The sequence below is a fragment of the Larimichthys crocea genome, unplaced genomic scaffold, assembly GCF_000972845.2.
Source record: "Larimichthys crocea isolate SSNF unplaced genomic scaffold, L_crocea_2.0 scaffold97, whole genome shotgun sequence".
NCBI lineage: Eukaryota > Metazoa > Chordata > Actinopteri > Sciaenidae > Larimichthys > Larimichthys crocea.
In genome coordinates this window covers 901,887-923,412 of record NW_020861315.1, presented here as the reverse complement: position 1 = coordinate 923,412, position 21,526 = coordinate 901,887, and the positions used below count along the sequence as shown (strand labels likewise).

General features: G+C 40.1%; 3 protein-coding genes and 1 long non-coding RNA gene across 13 annotated transcripts in view; all 4 read left to right on the top strand.

Annotated features, from left to right (window-relative positions):
• Positions 1–2,028: 2,028 nt before the first annotated feature.
• Positions 2,029–4,727, top strand: lsm14b (LSM family member 14B). Of its 2 annotated transcripts, none has more exons than XM_010731688.3 (8): positions 2,029–2,224; positions 2,346–2,509; positions 2,608–2,737; positions 2,866–3,045; positions 3,206–3,292; positions 3,379–3,540; positions 3,806–3,938; positions 4,029–4,727. In XM_010731688.3, the coding sequence occupies exons 1-8, from the start codon at positions 2,104–2,106 to the stop codon at positions 4,186–4,188; spliced, it is 1,137 nt and encodes a 378-aa protein (XP_010729990.2). In that variant the 5' UTR covers positions 2,029–2,103; the 3' UTR covers positions 4,189–4,727. The 2 variants fall into 2 exon arrangements, with proteins under 2 accessions (XP_010729990.2, XP_010729989.2); XM_010731687.3 differs by having other exon boundaries at positions 2,851–3,045.
• A 665-nt stretch (positions 4,728–5,392) lies between these two features.
• Positions 5,393–13,974, top strand: LOC104919626 (SS18L1 subunit of BAF chromatin remodeling complex). 7 transcript variants are annotated; one of them, XM_027277211.1, is made up of 11 exons: positions 5,393–5,528; positions 6,314–6,390; positions 6,476–6,560; positions 6,893–7,025; positions 7,424–7,678; positions 8,504–8,623; positions 10,057–10,158; positions 10,665–10,763; positions 10,908–11,027; positions 11,131–11,258; positions 11,962–13,974. In XM_027277211.1, the coding sequence occupies exons 1-11, from the start codon at positions 5,460–5,462 to the stop codon at positions 11,986–11,988; spliced, it is 1,215 nt and encodes a 404-aa protein (XP_027133012.1). In that variant the 5' UTR covers positions 5,393–5,459; the 3' UTR covers positions 11,989–13,974. The 7 variants fall into 7 exon arrangements, with proteins under 7 accessions (XP_027133012.1, XP_010729988.1, XP_019126795.1 ...); XM_010731686.3 differs by having other exon boundaries at positions 8,459–8,623; positions 10,665–10,757; XM_019271250.2 differs by having other exon boundaries at positions 8,459–8,623.
• Positions 13,975–14,715: 741 nt separating this feature from the next.
• mtg2 (mitochondrial ribosome-associated GTPase 2) lies at positions 14,716–17,782 on the top strand. The gene is made up of 6 exons (XM_010731685.3): positions 14,716–15,175; positions 15,598–15,745; positions 15,981–16,096; positions 16,196–16,414; positions 16,500–16,638; positions 16,982–17,782. The coding sequence occupies exons 1-6, from the start codon at positions 14,930–14,932 to the stop codon at positions 17,374–17,376; spliced, it is 1,263 nt and encodes a 420-aa protein (XP_010729987.2). The 5' UTR covers positions 14,716–14,929; the 3' UTR covers positions 17,377–17,782.
• Positions 17,783–19,461: 1,679 nt separating this feature from the next.
• LOC113745591 (uncharacterized) overlaps positions 19,462–21,526 on the top strand; it is a 30,227-nt gene continuing 28,162 nt past the window's right edge. The window contains exons 1-3 of one of the 3 annotated variants that reach the window (XR_003462215.1): positions 19,462–19,646; positions 20,203–20,284; positions 21,060–21,150. This is a non-coding gene — a long non-coding RNA (uncharacterized LOC113745591). Of the gene's footprint in view, positions 19,647–20,202; positions 20,285–21,059; positions 21,390–21,526 lie in introns of those variants that run through there. The other 2 variants (XR_003462214.1, XR_003462213.1) reach the window with 2 other exon arrangements.

Below are 21,526 nucleotides of genomic sequence, written 5' to 3'. Positions count from 1 at the left end.
ACAGGAGGCAGAGCTGGAGGTAGCAGAGATGAAGATGCTGAGGTTCTCTTTGGGAGTGACCAAGATGGAGAGGATCAGGAATGAGTACATCAGAGGGACAGCACATGTTAGAGGTTTTGGAGATAAAGTCAGAGAGGCCAGACTGAGATGGTTCGGACATGTCCAGAGGAGAGATAGTGAATATATTGGTAGAAGGATGCTGAGTTTTGAACTGCCAGACAGGAGGCCTAGAGGAAGACCAAAGAGGAGGTTTATGGATGCAGTGAAAGAGGACATGAAGGTAGCTGGTGTGAGAGAAGAGGATGCAGAAGACAGGGTTAGATGGAGGCAACTGATTCGCTGTGGCGACCCCTGAAGGGAAAAGCCGAGAGGAGAAGATCAGATCATTTAAATATATATATATGCGGTGGAGCTATCAGATAGATTGATAAAATAGTGATAAGATTAAATCTTATCAGATTAGCTCAGCAGGGGAGGGAGGTGGCGTTCATGTGGGTACCAGCTCATTTAGGGATACAGGGGAATGAAAAAGCAGATAAAATTGCAAAAGAGGCAGTGAAGAAAGAGGAGGTGGAAATAAAAGTAAAATTATCAAAAGCAGAAGGAAAAAGTTTAATATGGAAAGAAATAATCAATCAACATTGGAAAATCCAGGAAAAGGGGAGAAATTTATATAAACTACAAGGTGTAGTAGGAGGGGTAGCAGAGCAGGTGACCATGAGCAGACTAAGAATAGGGTGCAGTAGATTAAATAGCACACTCAATATAATAGGGAAACATCCAACTGGTCGATGTAGCTGTGTAGAGACAGTGGAGCATGTGATGGTTGCTTGTCATGAATATGAAAGGGAGAGGGAAGAGATGATAGCGGGGTTGCAGAAGACAGGAACAGTGGAGAAGAGTTTCAAGAGTATAACAGAGGAAATCTAGAGAAGGGAGGAAAATCATAATGGGATATCTTATGTTAAATGGGTTAATTAAAAGAATTTAAAAGAAAAAGGGAGTAGGAAAGAAGAAGAGTCCAGAAGAGGGCAGTATATGCAACAATAAGGATGCAGACTGCTGTTAAATAACAAAGAAGAAGGAGAAGCAGTGAGCTGCAGTGTTGAGTGTGTCTGGCTGGTCAAAACAACGACACCACTCACAGAGAGCTGCTGCTGGTGGCACTTTCGAGTAGACTCTCTGAGACAGTGCCCGTGTTGTACAACATATCATTGCACATACCTATGCACAGTGTCGAAGCATTTTCTGTCCATTTGACTTTATACTAGACGACTCAAAATGGCTGCGTTGTTGCTATTTTTTATTTTTTATATTCGAGGCTGCAGCTGCCTCAGCGCTCGCAGACAGTGAGCAGTGATGTTGGGCTGCCGGGATGTCAGACCCATTGAGACAATTAGCCCACCAGTTTACACTGTTATTTTGCAGCACTATTTCTCAGGGTATCAGAATCAGAAATCAGAAATACTTTATTAATCCCCGCAGGGAAATTGTTTTTGTTACCGCAGCTCCCAAACGGTAAGTGAGATAGTAAGTGATAGCAAGAAAACAAAACTTTAACCCTATACACCTATACGATATCCTATTTTAACACTATATACACATGTATAAATAACAGTTAAATAAAACCAGTAACAGTAAAATAAAAAAAACAAGTAACAGTGAACTGTGCAATATGTAAATCTAAAACCTTATAAAGAATGTTGTCTTTGAGAGACTGTACTGATTGTATAAAGTGCAGTATGCATGCATGAGAAAATTGCACTTATTTACTGCACAAGCCAGTTCGATGGCTACTGGACTTCTTAAGGCTACAGCAACTCAATGTTATAAAAATGTGCAAAACACACACATATGTTTGTTACAAATACAACTGTCCATTATGCTTAATATCAGATCTAAGGTGAACAGTTTAGCACAGGCACTGACAGCGAATTAGAGGTCGTCTCATTGCCAGGTGTGTTTAAGCCTCAATTAGTGGGCGTGGTTTCAGGTCACCTGAGGACGCTTATAAATTGTTTCTGGAGCCTCCATGGCGTGTATGCTGGTTGCTTGATGTGAGTTCTTGTCTTTATATGTAATTGTTCTGAATGTTCTCCAGCTATGAGTTCAGCAAAGCCGTACATTGGCTGTAAAATAGGGTTAATTTCAAAAGCCCAGAATCGATATGAAGGGATTTTGTATACAATTGACAAAGTGAACTCCACAGTAGTGCTGGCTAAAGGTGAGTGGGGTAGGCTCATGCATGTCAGCCTGTCCAAAATTAAGATTTAACTTAAGATGTCAGTACAATTTGAACTGAATGTCACTTTGTTAGTTTTTATCAAACATTTTCTCTCAACTAGTAAAGTGTTTTGGAACGGAGGGACGACCCACTGACAGACCAACACCACCCAAAGATGATATCTATGAGTACATCACTTTCCGGGGAAGTGATATTAAGGATATCTCACTGTGTGAACCTCCAAGATCTCACCATGGCTTACCACCGGATCCTGCAATAATACAGGTATACAAAGACTGGATGGCTCACACTTCACAGAGAACCTAAAAAGGGCAAAGTATATCCCAGATAATGGTGAAATTGTTTTAACCTCTCTTATTCAGTCATCCAGTGCAGGACATTCCGGCGTCTACTCAGCTCGTGGACCATTTAGCCCAGTGAGGATGCCCGCCTACAACCAGCTTGCTGCCAGCTCTCTACTTAATCACCAATATGCTGCAGCTCTTGGCCTTGGTAAGTCAATGAATGCAAATGTATTCCTATTAAACTGACCACAAACCCACATCCTTAGTGCAGCTGAATAAGTTTAGGTTGTTAGTATACTACACTATGTGCTTTTCATGCAGGACATGTGCTTCCAGGCTTACAGATGAGAAGGGGCCCTATGGTGGAAAAGGCAGTTCAAACACTCCATGTGGAACGATCTTGGCAGAGGAGAGGTTCCACTGCATCCCAGGAGCAGGATCAACGGTGGGAGAGAAGGAGGCCCCAGCGGACCAGAGGAGAGAGTTTCCAGACCAGAAAGGTCACTGGAGCCACCAGTAAGACTTGCAGTGACGAAAGTCAAAATAAAATGTCCATTAATTTGACCTAAAAGTGAATAGTTTAGTTTGTTAACAGGCTTAAAACATTGTTTTGGAGTTCAGGTAAGTCTTAAAAGTGAAATGTAACTGTTTTTGTTTTGTATTTTTTAAATTTAAGTGAGGCCAGGCTCTCCTATTCCCAGTGCTCAGCAGGAAACTCGGCAGCAAAATATTGAAAACAGGCCACTGCCAAGGAGACGACAAGGTACCTGTAAAACATACAGAATTTGAACTTTCTGGATCCCGATAGCAAAGTCATGTTTACACTCAATTCCTTTTTATTAATCTTAGGAGCTCGGAGGCGCAGGAACCGTAGTAGAGGCCAGCTGATGGTGACTAACATTCCATCTGCTACCCTTAAGTTTGACACAGACTTTGACTTTGTTTCATCGAATGCACAGTTTATTAAGGAGGAGCTGGAGAGGGAGATCCAGGGCAGGATGAATATGAAAGGTTGGTTAGTTAGCTCAAGTGAAAACTCACTCTATTTTCAACACGGAATTGTATGTTTAAACATTAGTGTTTATATTAAGACCTACAGTTATTAATGCTATCTTGTAAGTAATCTCTAAATGGCAAGACTGTATGATTCTGGCTCTAGGATTTGGTCAACATTGGTAGTGCTGAAAACACTTCATGATTTATATAATGTTTTGACTCATTCGTCTTCCATAGAGTATGCTTGCAGGATTCTTACAGTACATGCTTCTGTCTGCAGATGGAGATCCTGAGGTAGATAAAGAAAAAGAGGAACTGCACTTGACTGCAGAGCATGATCGTTTTGGACCAAAATTCTACTATGATAAAGCAAAATCTTTCTTTGACAATATCTCTTCTGATAAGAAGTTCAGGTGAAGTGGCTTTTTTTTTTTTTTTTAAGTTTAATCTTGCATGTCTAGCTTACAGGCCTGTACCTCATTTGTGTAAACCAATTGTTTCAGACTAACATGGGCAGAAGAGCGGAAGCGCAATCTGGAGACTTTTGGGGTCCCTGGACGGTTCCTGAGGGGCCAAGGCTTCAGAGGTGGATATATTGGACGGAGAGGACGAGGCATGGCTCAGCCTTTGTCGTCTTACAGAATGAGGAGTGGACAGCTGTAAAGGTCAGGAGTATGTTACCAAAGCACAGAAAAACAACCCCCTTATCAAATGATTGTTCCCATTCTGTAGCAGCTTTGTTGGCACTGTATGAAGGATTGTGTCTTGTTTGGTTTGTTTTCCCCCTGAGGCACTTGTCCTGCCCTCATATTGCCAGATTGTATTTTTATTTGTCCTTTTTCTTTTTCTTTTGCCCCCATTTTGAATATGGATGCATGGCCCTCTAAATAGTCTCTGTATGTGACTTTGGTACCCTCACACACCCATGTTTGCCAGAAGCATTTTTGTTTTTTCAATTAAAAGTAAAGTTATTGTTTACTTTTTTTTTTTTTCTTGTACTTGACATAATTTCATGAAATGGATTGGTTTCGTGTTTGAAGTATCTGGCTTTTGCTCTTGCGAGTACTCCTCCTAATTTGTACATTTTATTATTTGTAAAATATGTCAAGGTATCATGAACTAAAATAAGGCTTGCACGTTGCTTGCTTCTGTCATAGAAGCAACAAGTGTGACTAATGTAAATAAACTGAAAACTGCTGATACACTTGTCTCATGCTTTTTGAGAGTACTTCATGTTAACTTGTAGTCGGTGGCATGTGCAGAAGAGAGCTTGTGATGTAGCTGATGCTTATTGTTGGACAGCATCCGTGTTTTATGGGTATTAACCTTCCTTATCTGATTTTGAATAAGAAACATGCGTTTTTGTTAAATGTTGTATAATATCACAGGCAACAATATCTCCAAGAAGATGTGAAACTGCAGGGCAGACCTCGCTTTGGGTGTCAGGTGCATGGTGATACTGTAACAAATACGGATATGAAACTGTGGCATCATAATGTGGCGTTCAAATCTTCTTAGAGGCGTTAAGCACTTTTGCAACCGAGCTTCACATTTCCGAGTGGAGCGCACAATGTGGACTGATTGGCTCTCATGAATCAAAGGGTACCCCGTCCACAGTGAGGGAGAGTGGTAGGCTACTGTCCGGGTTATACCAAAAACTGAGGGAGAGGTATTTTCCAATATTGTTTACCAGCGCATTATCCGCGTCATTATTTTCACGCAGATCATACATAATACTTTAAACAAAATCATATGTTCAAATGCATCCAGAGGAATCCAGTGTTTTCTAACTTCCCTTATTTGATGATCGAGTTATATTGTCAATACCCCCCCTGTTTATTGGCAGTGGACAAACTATGTAACCAAATAGAGGGCTGCGCTCAAGATAATAAATATTAGAATAAAAGAAGCGCTTTTATTTCCCATATGACAAAATGTCGGTGGCATTTTCATCGGCGCGCCCCAGGAGTAAAGGGGAGGTGACACAGCAAACGATTCAAAAGGTAAAAGAAAGGTGGGAGGATAAAAAAAAATCTTGATGGGTTGAGGCGCTTGTGATTAAATATTCTAGTCTGGATGGGGAGTGTGCGTCTCCGCCGCTAGTGCAGAGAAAGTAGCCTGTGGCGGATATCAGAAGAAATGGCAACTGGTATTGTAACGTTAGTCAGTTGAAGGTGCGAACCAAACAAAGCCATGACTGAGATGCAGGCGACCGCTCTACAGGCTCAACACCGGCTTGGGCTGCTTCATTGTGATGCTGTTCCTCGCTTTTTTCCTCCCCCTGACGAATGATGAATGATTGTTTAAAATAATGAGTGGAAGCTTTAGATTTTGTTACCTGTACACATTTGCTGGATTTTATTACCTACAGGTGCCAGTTTCTTATCAGACAGCGTCCCATTAGGTTTGAATGGTTATTATGCACAAACGCTTTGCGAACAGAATGTTTAAGCGTTCATCTGAGAAAGGTATGGTAGTAGTAAAACTGAGAAAACACAGGACAACCCTGAGCTCCATGCTCCTCAGACTGCTGCTGCTTGTATCCTTGACTGAACCGTTTATATGGACGTTTCTGATTTAAAAACGCACTACCCATCCTGAAGACAGAGACCAGGACTGCTCTTTCATTGGGCTCTGTTATAAAAAAAATGACCCAGAATGTTTTATCTTAGGCTAGTTGAAGTTATGAGAAACCAGGACAACATCACTGCGATGTCTTAGTGGGGCATATTTTATAATTTACAATGCACTGTGACTTGAGATACTGTGATTTTGTTGTCTCCCAAAGATGCTGGATGAAAATCATCATTTAATACAGTGTATAATGGATTACCAAAACAAAGGCAAGACAGCTGAATGCACGCAGTAAGTGTTTCTTAATTTTCTGTAACTGTCATGTTAAAGTAAATGTGAGTAAATAAAGCCATGTTTCATTTTGACTTTTTGACAGGTATCAGCAGATCCTGCACAGAAATCTTGTTTACTTGGCCACAATAGCAGATTCAAATCAGAACATGCAGTCACTACTACCTGCAGTGAGTCTTTCATGAAGTACCACAGTAGATTTCATCTTCATCAGATGCATTGTGCTCCTGCTATCCCATTGCTGTCATCACCTTCTCTACTTTTTTTGGAAAATATTGAGAATAAATCTATTTTGAGAACAAAGTCTTTAGGTCGACTTAACTCATTTTATACAGCACATAAGTAAAATAGTTTTATGTGATTTGTCCACTGAAGAAACAAACAAACAAAAATCTGATCATTTAATAGACTATATAGGAGGGGTATGAGGACAAAGAGGACAACAGAAGCATGGTCTTTCAATAATTGTTTTAACTAACAGTTATATTTTTTTACCGTCTAGCCTCCCACTTCCAACATGTCCATGGGTCCTGGAGGAATGGGCCAGAGTGGGGGACACGGCCAAAGCAACCTCAATGACAACGTGGCACCAGGATTGCCCCCCACATCAATGATGCAGAGCCAAATGAGCAATGGTAATATTTATTTTATTTATTTTGCACACAAACCCAGACTGTGTGCACACATACAGCTCCATCTTGTTCTTCTGTCCCCTGTCCTGGGTGTTTGTATGCTTCAGACCTTGCTGCATGTTTATCTGCAGATACAATGTCTTGTCTCTGTCACTTTATTGCCTGAAAGTATCTGCAGTTTTATGTTCAGCTAATAGTCAGATTGCAGCTGTAACGACTTTTGCTTTGTTTCCTGGTTCTAATTTATTTCTACACACTTTACTAACACTCATAAATCAACCCTTCTACAACCATGCAAGCTTCCTGTAAAGATGAACTGAATGTGGGTCTAAGATTAGCATGTTGTGGCACCACATGAGAACATGTGCTGGCTGCTCTTGACTGTACGTGTGTGTTGTCAGGCCCCAGCCATGCTCCCATGCAGCAGCAGTCTGGTCAGGTGCAGTCGGCTATTCCCTCCGCTTCCCTCAGCCTGCCAGCCAGCAGCTATGGTAGCTCGGCCTCAGCTTCTGGCTACAGCCACACTGCGCCCTCCTCCCAGGGCAGCATGATCCAGGGCCCTGGGCCTGGCTATGGCTCTTCCTCTTCTTCTTCCTCCACACCCTCATCCTCCTCTTCCTCCTCCCGCAGCAACCTCAACATGCAGTCCAACCAAGGTGAGCCAGGTATAGAGGAGCCTAATCATCAGAAATCGGTCTGTTTTAATGGACAGGAGTATACTTTCATGCTTCATTAAAATGAACCCTACTCTTGAAATGCAAGCTCCCTTATTTGTTTGTATTGTGTTAACTGGGTGTGCTGCAAGATTTGGCTCTTAGAGAAAGGGAATGGTGAGTATAATGCATTTCAAGTGTTCAGGGTGAGGTAGGTAGATAGATATGGTGAAATGGAGAGTTCTGCAATACTTCTGAATGTGTTCCCTCTGATCTTGCTTAAAACATTTGCTCACATTCATATCTGCACTTATCGCTCTATAAATTCTCGCTTAGTCCAGTGTAATCATTAAATAAGCAAACACATTCAGTTCATCGGAGAGGGCTCCTGCCTCTTCCCCCCTTCTTTCTGCTCCAGGCTTTGCCTCTCCTAATCTTTGACTCCTAACCCTGAGATGCAGCCTCCTCTCCCTAGATGTCAATGCCTATTTACTGAACCTCTGTTTATGCACTGGCTTTGTTTGCATATATGACTACGGAGCAAAACCTCGAAAGCATCTCCTCAAAGAGATTTTTTTTTCTTTAAGAGCTCCCTGACTGCTATGGACATGCTTTACTTTGCCCTTATTGCGCTGGACCTCTTTCTACATGCGTTTGTCAGTTTAATTATGCACATTGTCTCAGTTCTGAGAATGCTGTGTATGCTGTTGAATGCTATATGTGCATAGAGTGTGTATATTAATGTATGAGATCTCTCCCGCCATAATCCCACCTCCTTCCCAGTCACTATGATGCACCAACAGTCTGCCACTCCACACTACTCCTCAGCCCAGGCAGGGGGGCAACACTATCAGGGACAGCAGACCATGGGCATGATGGGTCAGGGCAGTCAAGGAAGCAGTATGATGTCTCAGAGACCGATGGGATCCTACCGTTCCTCACAGCAAGGTAGGTGGTGAGACTTCTTCAGGCTAGTTTGACATGGCAATGGGTACTCAGTGTGTTTGTGTGTGTGTTGTGTATGTGTGCTAAACTACCTTGATGGATGGGTGACAAGAGTTTGGAACTCTTTGGATTAAAATAGTCAACAGGTTTTCATTAAGTGTAGCTCTGGATGCTAGTCTTACAGTTTCCAGAATGATAAAACATTTGCTGCTGAAGTATTAGTGTAGACATGGTATTAGTTTTTGCCTTCAGAGACTATAAAGTGAGAGCGATATTGACGGTTTGGCAAATTAGTCTGTCCCAGTTGCCTTCATGCCTCTTTAAGAAGCAGGCTGTAGATGTATCACTCGTGTCACATTTGGTTTCTGTCTCTGTAATCTTTTTAACTGGTGCCGTGTCAGCATGCGCCTAATAATAGCTCCATCCTGTCCTGTTATGTCTTTTGAAGAGTGTAGACTAGGCACATTGTAACTCTGATATATAAAAAGGATGGGATACTGTTTCCAGGGCAACCGGCCAATGGTTGTAAGTCCTTATTCACCCTGGTGCACAATTATCCTTGCATCGGTGGGTGATGTATTTCCAGATAGAACTGTGTTATGGAGTTGTTATGTCCATAGTCAAGCTGGGTGACTCGCTCTCCAGCCATTGGTCATGGGGCTGTTGCTAGGGCTGCTCTATCAGCTGTGTCTCCTTGGTCATATCAGGAATGATCAGATATGTTGCTATGAACATCTTTTGCTATTGTTACAGTGGTTACTATGAAAGCGTTTTGATGCTACAGCTTACGTACATATTTGGAAACTTTGGGTTTGTTGTGGTTTGCAAAGGAGATTACACTGTGCATGGCTCTCGGATGCAGATTTATTCTGTTGCTTTTCTGAGTTTGTTAGATGAAATTAAAAGGGAAAGAGAGGGAGTGGAATCTGGAGTTTCTGCACACCATCAACAAGCAGAGATCAGATGCTCCCTGATAACTGGCTTTCTCTAATCCTCTTTTTTGCCACACAAGTTACGTCTCAATTTGTCATGGAATCATTCATTGTAATTGTTCCACTTTATTAGTGTTTACAAAATTTGGGTTAGCTGGAATTAGCTTTTATCATATTATTATTTCAACCCATAGAAATTCATCACAAGTGAAATCTACAGTACATAAGTTTTAAACAAAATTAGAAGTGTCATATTAATTAATTATGTTCATAATTTTTCACAGTCGCCTTAGAATTAAATGATGACTTCCAAGAAAGCTATCCATAATTGTTGTCTTTCATATTTTACACGCACACACACATATAATAAACCCATATCCACACACACTCCTTCAGGTTGCCTAAATTGCCCAAGTGTCCTGGCACAGCCTCCTTAGTCTCCAACTCAGCCACCAATTGGTCCAACCAACTGTTTAACCAATCGTGGTGTCGCCTGTCTTGCAGGATCTGCACAGCAGTACATGGGACAAGACGAGTTCTACGGAGAGCAGTATGGACACACTCAGAGCTCCAGCGAGCCCATAAACCAGCAGTATTACCCTGATGGTAATCATGCACATCCATAAGCGTCACACACGCAGCCCTCAAACACACAAACTCCCATTATAGGACACGCCACTTCCTTTTAGCACCATCCCACAAGCCTGAGCCAGATTTACTGTAGCGCTGAAGCTTCAGCTGTTTCTTCCAGTCATCGCCTTTTCCCCTTTACTGTGGGATATGAAAACTATTGTAAAAAAATTACAGAAGACTGACATTGGTCTCAATCCTTTTTCCTACTAGTGTGTCTGTGTCCATACTGTCCCCTTTGGTGTGCCGAAATTTCAGATTTCAGAAAGTGCTATAGCAGTGTGTTGAGGAAAAAGTGCAAAGGGTGTTTCTTTGTGCATAACATTGAAGTGAGAAGCCTTGAAAATGGTGTTTGTGTTTGTCATTTCACATGTATTATGAATGTTCTGGCTTCAAAGTGAATAATAATTTCTCGTCTGTATGTGAGTGGGTTTTGCCTTTGCAGAAGTGTTTTTGCATGTGTTGAATCATGTTCTCTACAGGCCATGGGGAGTACTCATATCAACAATCTTCATATGGTGAGCAAGGCTATGACAGGTCCTTTGATGAATCTTCACAGCACTACTATGAAGGAGGTGACAGTTAGTCATTTTGTTATTTTAAATCTTGTGTTTTAGATATATTTTTCTGCAACACCAGTTTGTCTAAGCATGTCCAACCATCCACTACATTTAAGTACTACCTCATATAATTAATATCTGACGTGTATTTGTGCATATCTCCAGGTAACTCTCAGTACAGTCAACAGCAGTCACAGTATCAGCAGGGCTCTGGCCAACAGCAGCAATTCAGCCAACAGCAGTACTCCTCTCAACAAGGCTACAGCGGACAGCAACAGGGTTACGGTTAGAACAACCTATACAATTAATACAATATTGTGTGCATTCACATAAAAAACACACACAAAACAAATAAACACATTAAATAAATGAAACCCCTCTGCCACAGGTCCTGGCCAGGGTGGATCCTCGCAATATTCTCAGTATCAGCAGGGTCAAAGTCAACAGTATGGCTCCTACCGCTCCTCCCAGGGAGGCCCTGGAGCACAGACGCAGAGACCCTATGCCTATGAACAGGTACATCAAATTAAATCATCCCCTCTTTTTCTCTCAAACTGGCTTTGCAACACTGATTTATTTAACCTATTCAGTTAAGTTTATTTTGGAGGGAATGCAGCAGTCAATTTAAACTATTAAGGTAAAAAATTAGTTAGAAATAATGGGTTTAATATTTCTGCTTGCAACAACAGGTGCTTCATTATAGTCTTGATTTTAATTTCCGATGCTGCTTAAACTCTGATTTACATGATTAAAATACATCGTAGTATCACCGAAAAAAACAGAATTGTTGTACCTACTTAAAAGGAAAAAAATAAATGAATGAGCAAATGAATGAATTCAGATCAATTTCAAAGCAACTGTGGTAATCTGTTTTTGATAACTTGATAAGAAAATAATTTGTGTCTCCAATTGAAATATATCTTTTAAATTGGTTGATAATTTTCTTTTCTCTGTGTAGCTTGAGCCTTTAATACACAAGTACTCAAGCCCCCAAAACCCTTAAATTGTAATAAATCATCCAATTGTAATAGTCAATCCATCTCTGACTATGAGTAGAAGTATTAGCCATCAGGAAAGCTGATGCATGTACGAATAATTGGGTAACATAAAAATATACTTTTGTACCTGTCCTTTGTTTGTCTGTCTCACAAGTAACAGAAAAAAAAACATGAATACAATGTATGAAATACAAGCTAATCCCTTGTTATTCCCATTGCAGGGTCAGTATGGAAATTATCAGCAATAAGTTACTGCATTGTGGTCCTGCTGGAAGAAAATGAATAAGGGATGGTTCAACAGTGATGCGCTGGCTCAGCTATGGAGTAGAAGTTCTGGCTGCTTAAGATTTATTATCCTAACATTAATCATGGTTCTAGCTACAGTAAGAATAACTAATCTAGTCATTGTGATGCTCTCCTTATCTGTTTGCTGGCTACAGGGGGTGAAATGCTGTTGGCCTGCCCACAAAAAGTCAGGGTGCTTGTAGAATCAGGACAGTTAATATGGATTAACTATGGACTATATGAATATGGATTAAATAGGGTACTGAAAAGGTGCAGTAAAGTTATTAGATAAGCAAGCAAATTGCTTGTATCCTTCTTTTTTTCTGTCTTTGCCTTTCATTTGTTTTACTTTCCCCTGCTTTTAATGTTTGTTTTATTTTATAAGGCCCTTTTTTGTGCACAGATGAGTTTTATGGTTTGTGAGGCTATGAAAAGTAAATTAGTATTTAATAGACTAGGTCCAGCTCTTGCTTTCATTCCTAGCTGAAACACTGTTATATCTCACGATAAGAGAAATTAATTTTATGAAGGTGAAAACGTTGATCCTTAAACCTGACTTGATCAGGGGGGTTTGTCCGTGTTAGTCAAACTGTGATGTGTTGCTGTGTGGTTTAACATTATGTGTTTTCACTCTCTACATATGTCTTACTGAGGTAATAGATAGCCGACTGATCCAGACTTAAAAGTGTGTATTATTGTCCATGATAATCATACATCGTGGTAGTATTTTTGACACTATATTTTTAAGTGGCATTTCTCCGCATAGATGGAGTGAAGAGGGTTTACACTACTCTGGTGCCATTCAGTAATGATTTTACATATCTCCACTTTGTCTGCACTTTATTTTGCAGTGACAGTGTATGTATTGTCTGATATTTTGTATTGTAGTGCAATTAAGGCTGTTTTTTTAACAAATGATCCTCAAAAAGCCAAAGTAACACAGAAACAGAACATTAACGGGTCGTGCACCTTTACTTCAATAAGTGCAATACACTGACTCAGTCATGTTGAGGTTGGCTCTTATGGTGAACTCACACTGTTTATCATTATTTATAGTTTCCTAACATACCAGGATGGCAAAGATGACTTTGTGGTTTGCTCATTTTGAATGTTGTGTTGCAGGTTTCAACTGACATGTCATATTTCAGAAAAAGATTTTCTGTATTTATGTTTCTCATAGATAGACTATGTGAAGACGTTCAGCACAGACATGATGCTTACTTGTTTCAGTATTCTTTGGATTAGATGAAGAAAATGTGAACAGAAAAGATATAGATAAGTGTACATGTCGTACAAGCACACTTGCCTTATTTTACATATTTATTTATGTCTTTCTCTATCTATCTATCTATCTATCTATCTATCTATCTATCTATCTATCTATCTATCTATCTATCTATCTATCTATCTATCTATCTATCTATCTATCTATTTATTTAACACCTCTGGTTATTTCACTAATCACTGTTTCTTACATTTTGAGCAGAAATGAGCATTATTACTGTGACTGTGAGGGGCCAGCTTTGCAGTATATTCTCTAATAACTCAACTTATCTCAGAGGGGTAAAGTAGTTGTCATTTTGCAGGGTTAATCAAGAATGTGAGATACTTGGCTGTCAAACAGCCAAATAACTATGTACCCCTCAACAGTGACAATCACAGGGTTCTCTATATTACATTGACTTTGTATCAGTGTTTCATTTTACTGTGAACTGAACATGTCTTTTCCAGTTCTATGTTGTGTGTCATAACTGATGTGAGTGGTATGCCGTGTGTGTGTGTGTGCATATGTGTATGTGTATGTAAGAGAGTGACAGTGAGTGAGAGAATGAAGTTTGGTGTGCATAATCCAAATATGAATGTTATTACTTACTTATATATTGTAAGACTGCATTGCCTGATCTTTTCTGCTGTCTTTTGTTACTGTTTGTTATATAAAATAAACTGACATTCACCTTTTGCATGTCTGTATTTTGTGTTTTTGTTAACAAAATATCAGATAATATTATTATTAGAAGCCGAATCAGGTTTTCTTTTCCCAGGCAGGCTTTCACATACAAACTTGAGTTTGTACTACTTGAATTTATTAAATTAAAGATTAAGTTAGGGTTGTAGCTGATGTGATTTAGTCAGTGCAGAAACTGACAAACTTGTCAGATTGTTCAACGAAATATGAAATTAAACAACATTTTTAATTTTCTGCCCCCGAGAAGTACTCAGACTTCTTTATTACAGATGTGAGTCAATTAACTGAAATATTGGACTGGATTTTTTTAAAAAGTTGGTAGGTTGTAGCTTAGAGCTTTAGTGTACAGCTTCTCTTTTCTTTGACTTTTTCCTTAATTGGGAACCACAAATAAAAAGAAGAGACAGAAAATCCAATAAATTAAACAAAAGAAACGTGTTCAATAGAAATTATTATTTTTATTTTTATTTTATTTTATTTTATTTTATTTTATTTTATTTTATTTCTGTACGCTTCATATCCAGAACAGCAGGTGGTGGCAGAGCACTCCTACTTGTCAAAGGGAAACACAATTTGTCCCTTCGCGGATTCCGTATTGTTGGGGCGCTTGTACATTGTGAGCATGCTGTGAGTGGTGTGTTATTGAAAATGGATAAACAGATTTTATTTTATTTTATTTTATTTCTGTACGCTTCATATCCAGAACAGCAGGTGGTGGCAGAGCACTCCTACTTGTCAAAGGGAAACACAATTTGTCCCTTCGCGGATTCCGTATTGTTGGGGCGCTTGTACATTGTGAGCATGCTGTGAGTGGTGTGTTATTGAAAATGGATAAACAGAGTACACACGACATGTATGTCCTTCGTGGAGTGACAGTATAGACTGACAGGCTGTATGTTAGAAGTCTCTCTGACAACTGAAGTCTGTTGAACGACACAATGTTGGCGACGTTGACCAGAGTTAAAAGCGCTCGGTGGCTTTCTCCGGACATACTTTTAGGACACATGTTAAGACAAGAGGTCAGAGGAAGAAACGAGTTGAGCCCGCTCGGGCTCGGTTCTTGTCTCCAGGTGTGGAGGCGGAAAGTCGCCGGAGGTGTCCGAGATGTCAGCACCTCCTGCACGCTGTGCGCCAAAGGCCGAGGAAACCCGAACAAGACCGAGAAGCTGTCGGAGAAGAAGCTAGTTTGTGTTTGAGCTATGTGTTTATGTGTGTTACTGTTTCCAAGGTTGAAACGTTATTTATGTTTTTAAATACACACAAGGTATATCTAGTATCCAATCAACCATGCATACTGTATGTATCTGATTTTATATTTATCACTATTTAATTATATTTTATATTTTAAGCAATACCCAAAAACATCTCCCAAGGGAAAGAGTTCAATCAAGTATCATGTTTCTGACATATTTATTTGAGCATTGTAACTTAATAATATTAATTTCTTGTAAGAATAAACTCAAATGATCTAGGTTTATTTACCAAAGATTGAATTGTTTTAGTGTATGTCTTGTTAAAGCAGTAAAAAAAATGGCAAATACTTGTTGCCTAATCTCTCCAAGTGAGGTTTCTAATTCTATGTATTATTTATTGATTTGGCCCACAGACCCGTCACTTTGTGGACCATCGCCGCGTGAAGCTGGTGGCTGGCTCAGGCGGTAAAGGGGTCTGCAGCTTTCACAGTGAACCCCGAAAAGAGTGGGGTGGACCGGACGGAGGGAATGGAGGTGATGGAGGAAGCATCATTATCAAGGGTGAGATGGATGTTTGGGTTCAAGGAATGCGTACTGACACTAGACTGCCATGTAGGCATTTATTCCACAATTTCCATTAACATATATTATGTACAAAAATCCAACACTCCCCACCCTTCCAGCTGGAACTTTCTTTCCTTTACCAATAATTGTAGATTTAAAAAGCTTAATATATTCTGTGTCATACCAAAATGTTTTCCATCTACAGCGTGTTTCCCTGTTTGTGCGTTTTCAGCCGATCGGTTCGTCAAATCATTGGCGCAGATAGTTCCAATTTACAGGGCAGAACATGGGCAGTCAGGAGGCAACAAGAACTGTTACGGCAGGAATGGCAGCTCAACCTACATTTCTGTGAGTGCATTTGATCATACATGACATGTGAGCTATAAACATATAAACTTTTGTCATGTTTCTAGCATCTAAACTTGCTTACTCTGGTGTTTTTTACAGGTACCATTAGGCACTGTGGTGAAGGAACAGGGACAGATAGTAGTAGACCTCTCTGAGCATGGCCAGGAGTATTTGGCTGTATATGGAGGCGTCGGTGGGAAGGGGAATCGATTCTTCCTGTCCAATGAGAACCGTGCCCCAATGACAGCAACTCCAGGAATGGAGGGCCAGGAGAGGGTCCTTCAGCTGGAGCTCCGCACCATGGCCCATGCTGGACTGGTAAGAAAAAGCTACTTGTGCTTAAAACATTACCATATTGCTATTCAGCACCACAAATATAATGAACAGATCTGAATCCCATCAGGTGGGGTTTCCTAATGCTGGAAAATCATCATTGCTGAGAGCCATCTCCAATGCCAGGCCTGCTGTGGCCGCTTACCCTTTTACAACACTCAACCCACATGTAGGAATTGTCAAGTACAGGGATCACGAACAAGTTGCAGGTAGTTGATTTTAAGTCAAACATTAATATATTATACAGGAGTCGGGATAATATGAAGCAAGTTTGTCGTGCTGCGAAATAAACTCTGAGACGGTGATATAGAATTGTCCCAGAGGGGCTTATTTTGCAATAACGACCTGCTCACTGTACATTATCACATTTATTACACATCTAACTAAAGAAATCAATACTTGATATAAAATATTGATTATGTGGTCCTCCAGACTCATTGAATCCATAGCAGAGGTGTTAAATCGAATCGAGTGTTCATAAAAACTGTGTAATAAATATTACAGTTTTAAAGTATAATGTAAATTTTCTACCTTTACCCTTGCTCTGTGTAGTTGCTGACATCCCAGGCATCATTCGAGGAGCTCACCTAAATCGAGGCTTGGGCATCTCTTTTCTCCGCCACATAGAGCGCTGTCGTTTCCTCCTCTTTGTTCTCGACCTGTCTGCTCCGGAGCCCTGGATCCAGCTCGAGCACTTGCGTTATGAACTGGACCAGTATGAGCGTGGTCTGTCCCAGCGGCCTCAGGCCATCATAGCCAACAAAATGGACCTACCTGAGGCCCAGGAGAAGCTAGAGACTCTAAAGAGCCTTGTCACCCAGCGGGTCATCCCCGTGTCGGCTCTCACAGGACAGAACACAGAGGAACTAATCCTTCACCTCAGACAGCTGTATGACGGCTACCTTCAAGGAGAAAGCAGTGAGGAGGGCAAGGCCACTAAGTGGTAGTAAAAATATTTCCCCCTGCTCTACGAATATGTCTGATATGTATTTATACTGGAAGATTTAGAAAGTATTTACATTTCTTAATAAATATATAAACCAAACAAAATCCAGTGCTATCTTATTAATGACTTTTAGAATATTGCTGAAATAGATTTTGGATTTCTTGAAATGTTTAATACAGCTTATAAACAGCTTCATGCCACACAACATGCAGATTTTCACAAAGATGGCATTACATGTTAAGAGTACACTACATTTTAAAATGTTAGGATCAACAGATGCCTGTTTAGGGTCAACGTGTTAAGACAATCATGTAAACCGAGTTAAATGTATTTCTATACAGGATACCAAAGATGATTTTGAGAAAGTCTGGACACAAAATAATAATAAAAAAAGATACAGCATACAAGTTTCCAGTGCTGTTTCTAGTGATCGTGTGTTTTGATAAATGATTTATTAGGATCGTAGCTGTAGCTTTGTATTGAGAGTAAACACATTTCCTAAAAGAACCAGCAGAGGGCATGTGTTACATAATTATAGATCAATTACATTTTTTTTTTTAATTTGACCTTTTTGCAAGGTTTAAGCAGAGGGAAACTGTTGTGATTGTGCATTGGCTGTCAGTCCAGAGGAGTGGTATGTTTCATTTGAGGCTGAAAAACAACAGGAGTGACCACATGTCTGTAGTAAGTGTTGGGAGTTCACTTAGTACTGCTGCCACTCTTGATTCTAAATTTACACACCCATGTGTACTGTATTCATATAGTTCTCAGTAAAAACTTTTTTTTGAAAAAGAATACTGAGAGCAAAGATACTTTGAATTTTTATGTTGGACTATGCAGTAATCCTGCATTCAGATAAGCGGCTGAATAAAGGAGAGTGATAAAGCAAATAAATGTCCCAGTCGGCAAAGAAAGAATAAGAGCTTTGTGCTGCATTCTACTTGAAACCAGTATTAAACTGGAAGAATAGATGGCTCATGTATTAGCGTGGATGGAGTAGCTGAGACAGATAAAGGAAGCTGTCATGCTCCAGACAATTGGAAGGGAAGGTTCATAAACAGGAACACTGGAGAATAAAAGACTGTGGTACAATTATACTTAAAAGGGAAAAAGCTTCAGTGAAAACCAGCCACTGTTGTGATCTCTTGCCCTTTCAAAAGGATGGCCTCCCCTGCAACCGACATTGTTATAGAGCCTACAGTGTCATATTCTCTGTTACCTTGTGCTTTCAACACATACAACAGCAATAGGATGCGATTTATATGTGTGTGTGAGAGAGAGAGCTGTTCTGGCATCATGTGAATAATTTTGTAGCTTACAAATATGAAGTCTGCTCCCACCCTCTCCTCACAGCTCAGCATGTGAGAGAAGAGGATAAAAAAAGAGTGAGAAATGGGCAAGAATCTTGCGGGACTACCTTTGTCAGCATCAACTGTTTGGGAAAAATATGGGCTGTTATATGGCAGAGATATTTGTGTAATCATTTGCATGTAAATTATCACCTTGATTAAAAACTTAAGTTATCACCAGATTGCAGATTTTCTGTAAAAAAAAAAAAAAAATACAATTTTTTAAATTTATTTTACAGCTGCATTATCAGATTTGGCCAATGGGGGGCGGACAAACAAACACAGTTGTGAACATGCTTACACATATCAAACACAATATTACTGCATGTTTGTGACCAAGAGACGAATTCACCCCTCATGCTGGCGGCTGTGGCTCACAGGCAGAGCGGGTGGTCCACTAATCAGATGATTGGCGGTTCGATCCCCGACTGCATGTCGAAGTGTCCTTGGGCAAGACACTGAACCCCAAATTGCTCCCGAAGGCTGTGCCATCGGTGTGTGCAGCGCCGGTCCTGGACACATTTGCGCCCTGGGCGAACACCCCCCCCCCCCATGGAAAATGCGCCCTGGGCGGCCGCCCACATTGCCCATAGCTAGGACCGGCCCTGGGTGTGTGAATGTGTATGAATGGTTAGATCCGCAAGCATGGTAGCCAATGCCATCAGTGTATGAATGTGTGTGAATGGGGTGAATGAGATATGTAGTGTAGACCGCTTTGAGTGGTCGGAAGACTAGAAAGGCGTTATATAACTACAGTCCATTTACCAATCTAAGGGACTGTCTTCACCAACTCCTGATAAAATGTCCCTTTGGCTAATTCTTATCTGTTTGCTGTTTGTTGCTAGGCAGGTTGGTTAGCTTATTGTACAGTGGGATTTATCAGAGCTTGTTTCTGCTATTGAAAATCGAGAGTTGAGATAAGGTAAGATAGACTTTAATGGTCCCACACAGGGGAAATAACCACACAGTAGTCTGTAGTAGTTGTAGTAGTAGTAGTTTAACTACACAGCATATGTGTCCACTCTAAAACACTGCTTAAAAATACTTAAAGAAGATAGAGCTTGAGATTACTTTATGGTAACATGGGTAAGCTGTGTTTCTTATAATAATAATAATAATAATTATAATAATCATAATAATAATCATAATAATAATAATAAGTCACAGTAGCTATTTTGACACAAAATAGTTAACGCAGCTGTTTCCAATGATACTAATTATCAGGTTCGGTTTCATTTAAAGCAGCAGGGACTTTCCAGTGAGCCAACATGCACAACACACTTCACCCTGTGTGACTCTGTTTGACCTGAATGAAATAGCACCTTTAATTAGTATCATTGGTAACACCTGTGTTTACGCTACCATTTCATGTCAAAATAGCTGCTGTGGAAAAGGTCCATTATTCAAACTGAGATAATTTAATAGCTTTTTGATCTCAGATTGATATGATAATTGACCCGGGGTGTCATTATGTCCAGCAGGTTGCTGAGCGGACTCCCTATTTGAAAGGATGGGCTCCCTTCCTTCTCCTTACTGAAAACCTGGACAAACAGATTAGAGGTCAGAATACACAGCATACTTCTATCTGTTCTTTTTTTAGATCATTTTTTGGGGCTTTATTTCTGACAGAGACAGCTGAAGAGTGACAGGAATGCAGGGAAAGAGAGATGGGGAATGACATGCAGGAAAGAGCCACAGATCGGATTCAAACCCTGGGCTTCCGCAGCAAGGACAGAGCCTTCACACATTGGGCTGCTCTACCAACTGAGCTAAATGCCGCCCCTATCTGTTCTTGTAGTTAGTAAGAATAGGTCAAAGACCCATACCATCCATCCAACCATCTGTTATGGAGCCAGTCCAGAGTTGGACTGGAGCCTGTCTCAGCTAGACACATACCGAAGCATTCATAATCTGATAGTGATAAGATAGAAAGATAGTGTAAAACAAGCCCTGCAAGTAGCAAAACATAGTAGCAAACATTTAAAAAGCACAGACATTACCACTAAAAAAGTTGCAAAATGAGACATATCTGATCATGACAACATTCCTCTGTAAAATATTAAAATGATCAAACTTTCATTTTGAATTGTGTAAGTAAAAACTTCAATTTTTTCTTCTCTTTTTAAGAGCAGTGCACATTTCACATAAATGTGTGGGCCAGACAACAGGTTGATGTTTTTCTGCATGTGGCTCTGCAGGTCGGGGTTCCCAAAAGAAACATCTTGTTGGAGACTAAAGCTACAGACACTGGAAATATTATTTGCATAATTGTCTCAAAAATCATCTCAAAAATCTTTTTCATTAATATATGTTGTTTTTCCCACCTCCACCACAGCCTCTAGGCCTGATCCTGGTCCAGCAGCCCTTCATGGTTTATGCCACTTATTCCACTGTCAGCACACCCTCAGCCTGATCATATCTTTTAGGTAAGGTAAACAACACACACTGGATTTACTGGAGCAAGAAATGCAGTTATTTATTTAAACACTAAATTACACTGCTTTCAATGTAGTGCAGCTCTAAGTAAAGTCTAATAATCTGAGGCACACGGTTTTGATTTGTAATTGATATTAGTATAACATTCAGTTTTCCTAAAGCTAGAGATTATTTGTCATATAATTCATTGCTTCAAAATTGATTTAAACCTCATTAAGGTCGAACGAATCACACAAAAATAACATGCAGGTTTGTGAATACATAAGGTCTCAGTCCCATTTAGAGAACCTTAAATATGTTTCTGTATTTACCTGTTAAAACTCAGGTAGATGTCAGTTTCAAAGTTTTTATTTCAGAGGCGTGGAT

Excerpts from the sequence above, each read along its gene's own strand:
- lsm14b (XM_010731687.3), top strand. The coding sequence starts at position 2,104 with ATGAGTTCAGCAAAGCCGTACATTGGCTGTAAAATAGGGTTAATTTCA. Across the intron at positions 2,738-2,850 it reads TGCTGCAGCTCTTGGCCTTG|GACATGTGCTTCCAGGCTTA; the intron begins GTAAGTCAATGA and ends CTTTTCATGCAG. Across the intron at positions 3,293-3,378 it reads ACTGCCAAGGAGACGACAAG|GAGCTCGGAGGCGCAGGAAC; the intron begins GTACCTGTAAAA and ends TATTAATCTTAG.
- LOC104919626 (XM_019271250.2), top strand. The coding sequence starts at position 5,460 with ATGTCGGTGGCATTTTCATCGGCGCGCCCCAGGAGTAAAGGGGAGGTG. Across the intron at positions 7,026-7,423 it reads GCAGAGCCAAATGAGCAATG|GCCCCAGCCATGCTCCCATG; the intron begins GTAATATTTATT and ends GTGTGTTGTCAG. Across the intron at positions 7,679-8,458 it reads CAACATGCAGTCCAACCAAG|TCACTATGATGCACCAACAG; the intron begins GTGAGCCAGGTA and ends CCTCCTTCCCAG.
- mtg2 (XM_010731685.3), top strand. The coding sequence starts at position 14,930 with ATGTTGGCGACGTTGACCAGAGTTAAAAGCGCTCGGTGGCTTTCTCCG. Across the intron at positions 16,415-16,499 it reads CCATGGCCCATGCTGGACTG|GTGGGGTTTCCTAATGCTGG; the intron begins GTAAGAAAAAGC and ends GAATCCCATCAG. Across the intron at positions 16,639-16,981 it reads GGATCACGAACAAGTTGCAG|TTGCTGACATCCCAGGCATC; the intron begins GTAGTTGATTTT and ends TGCTCTGTGTAG.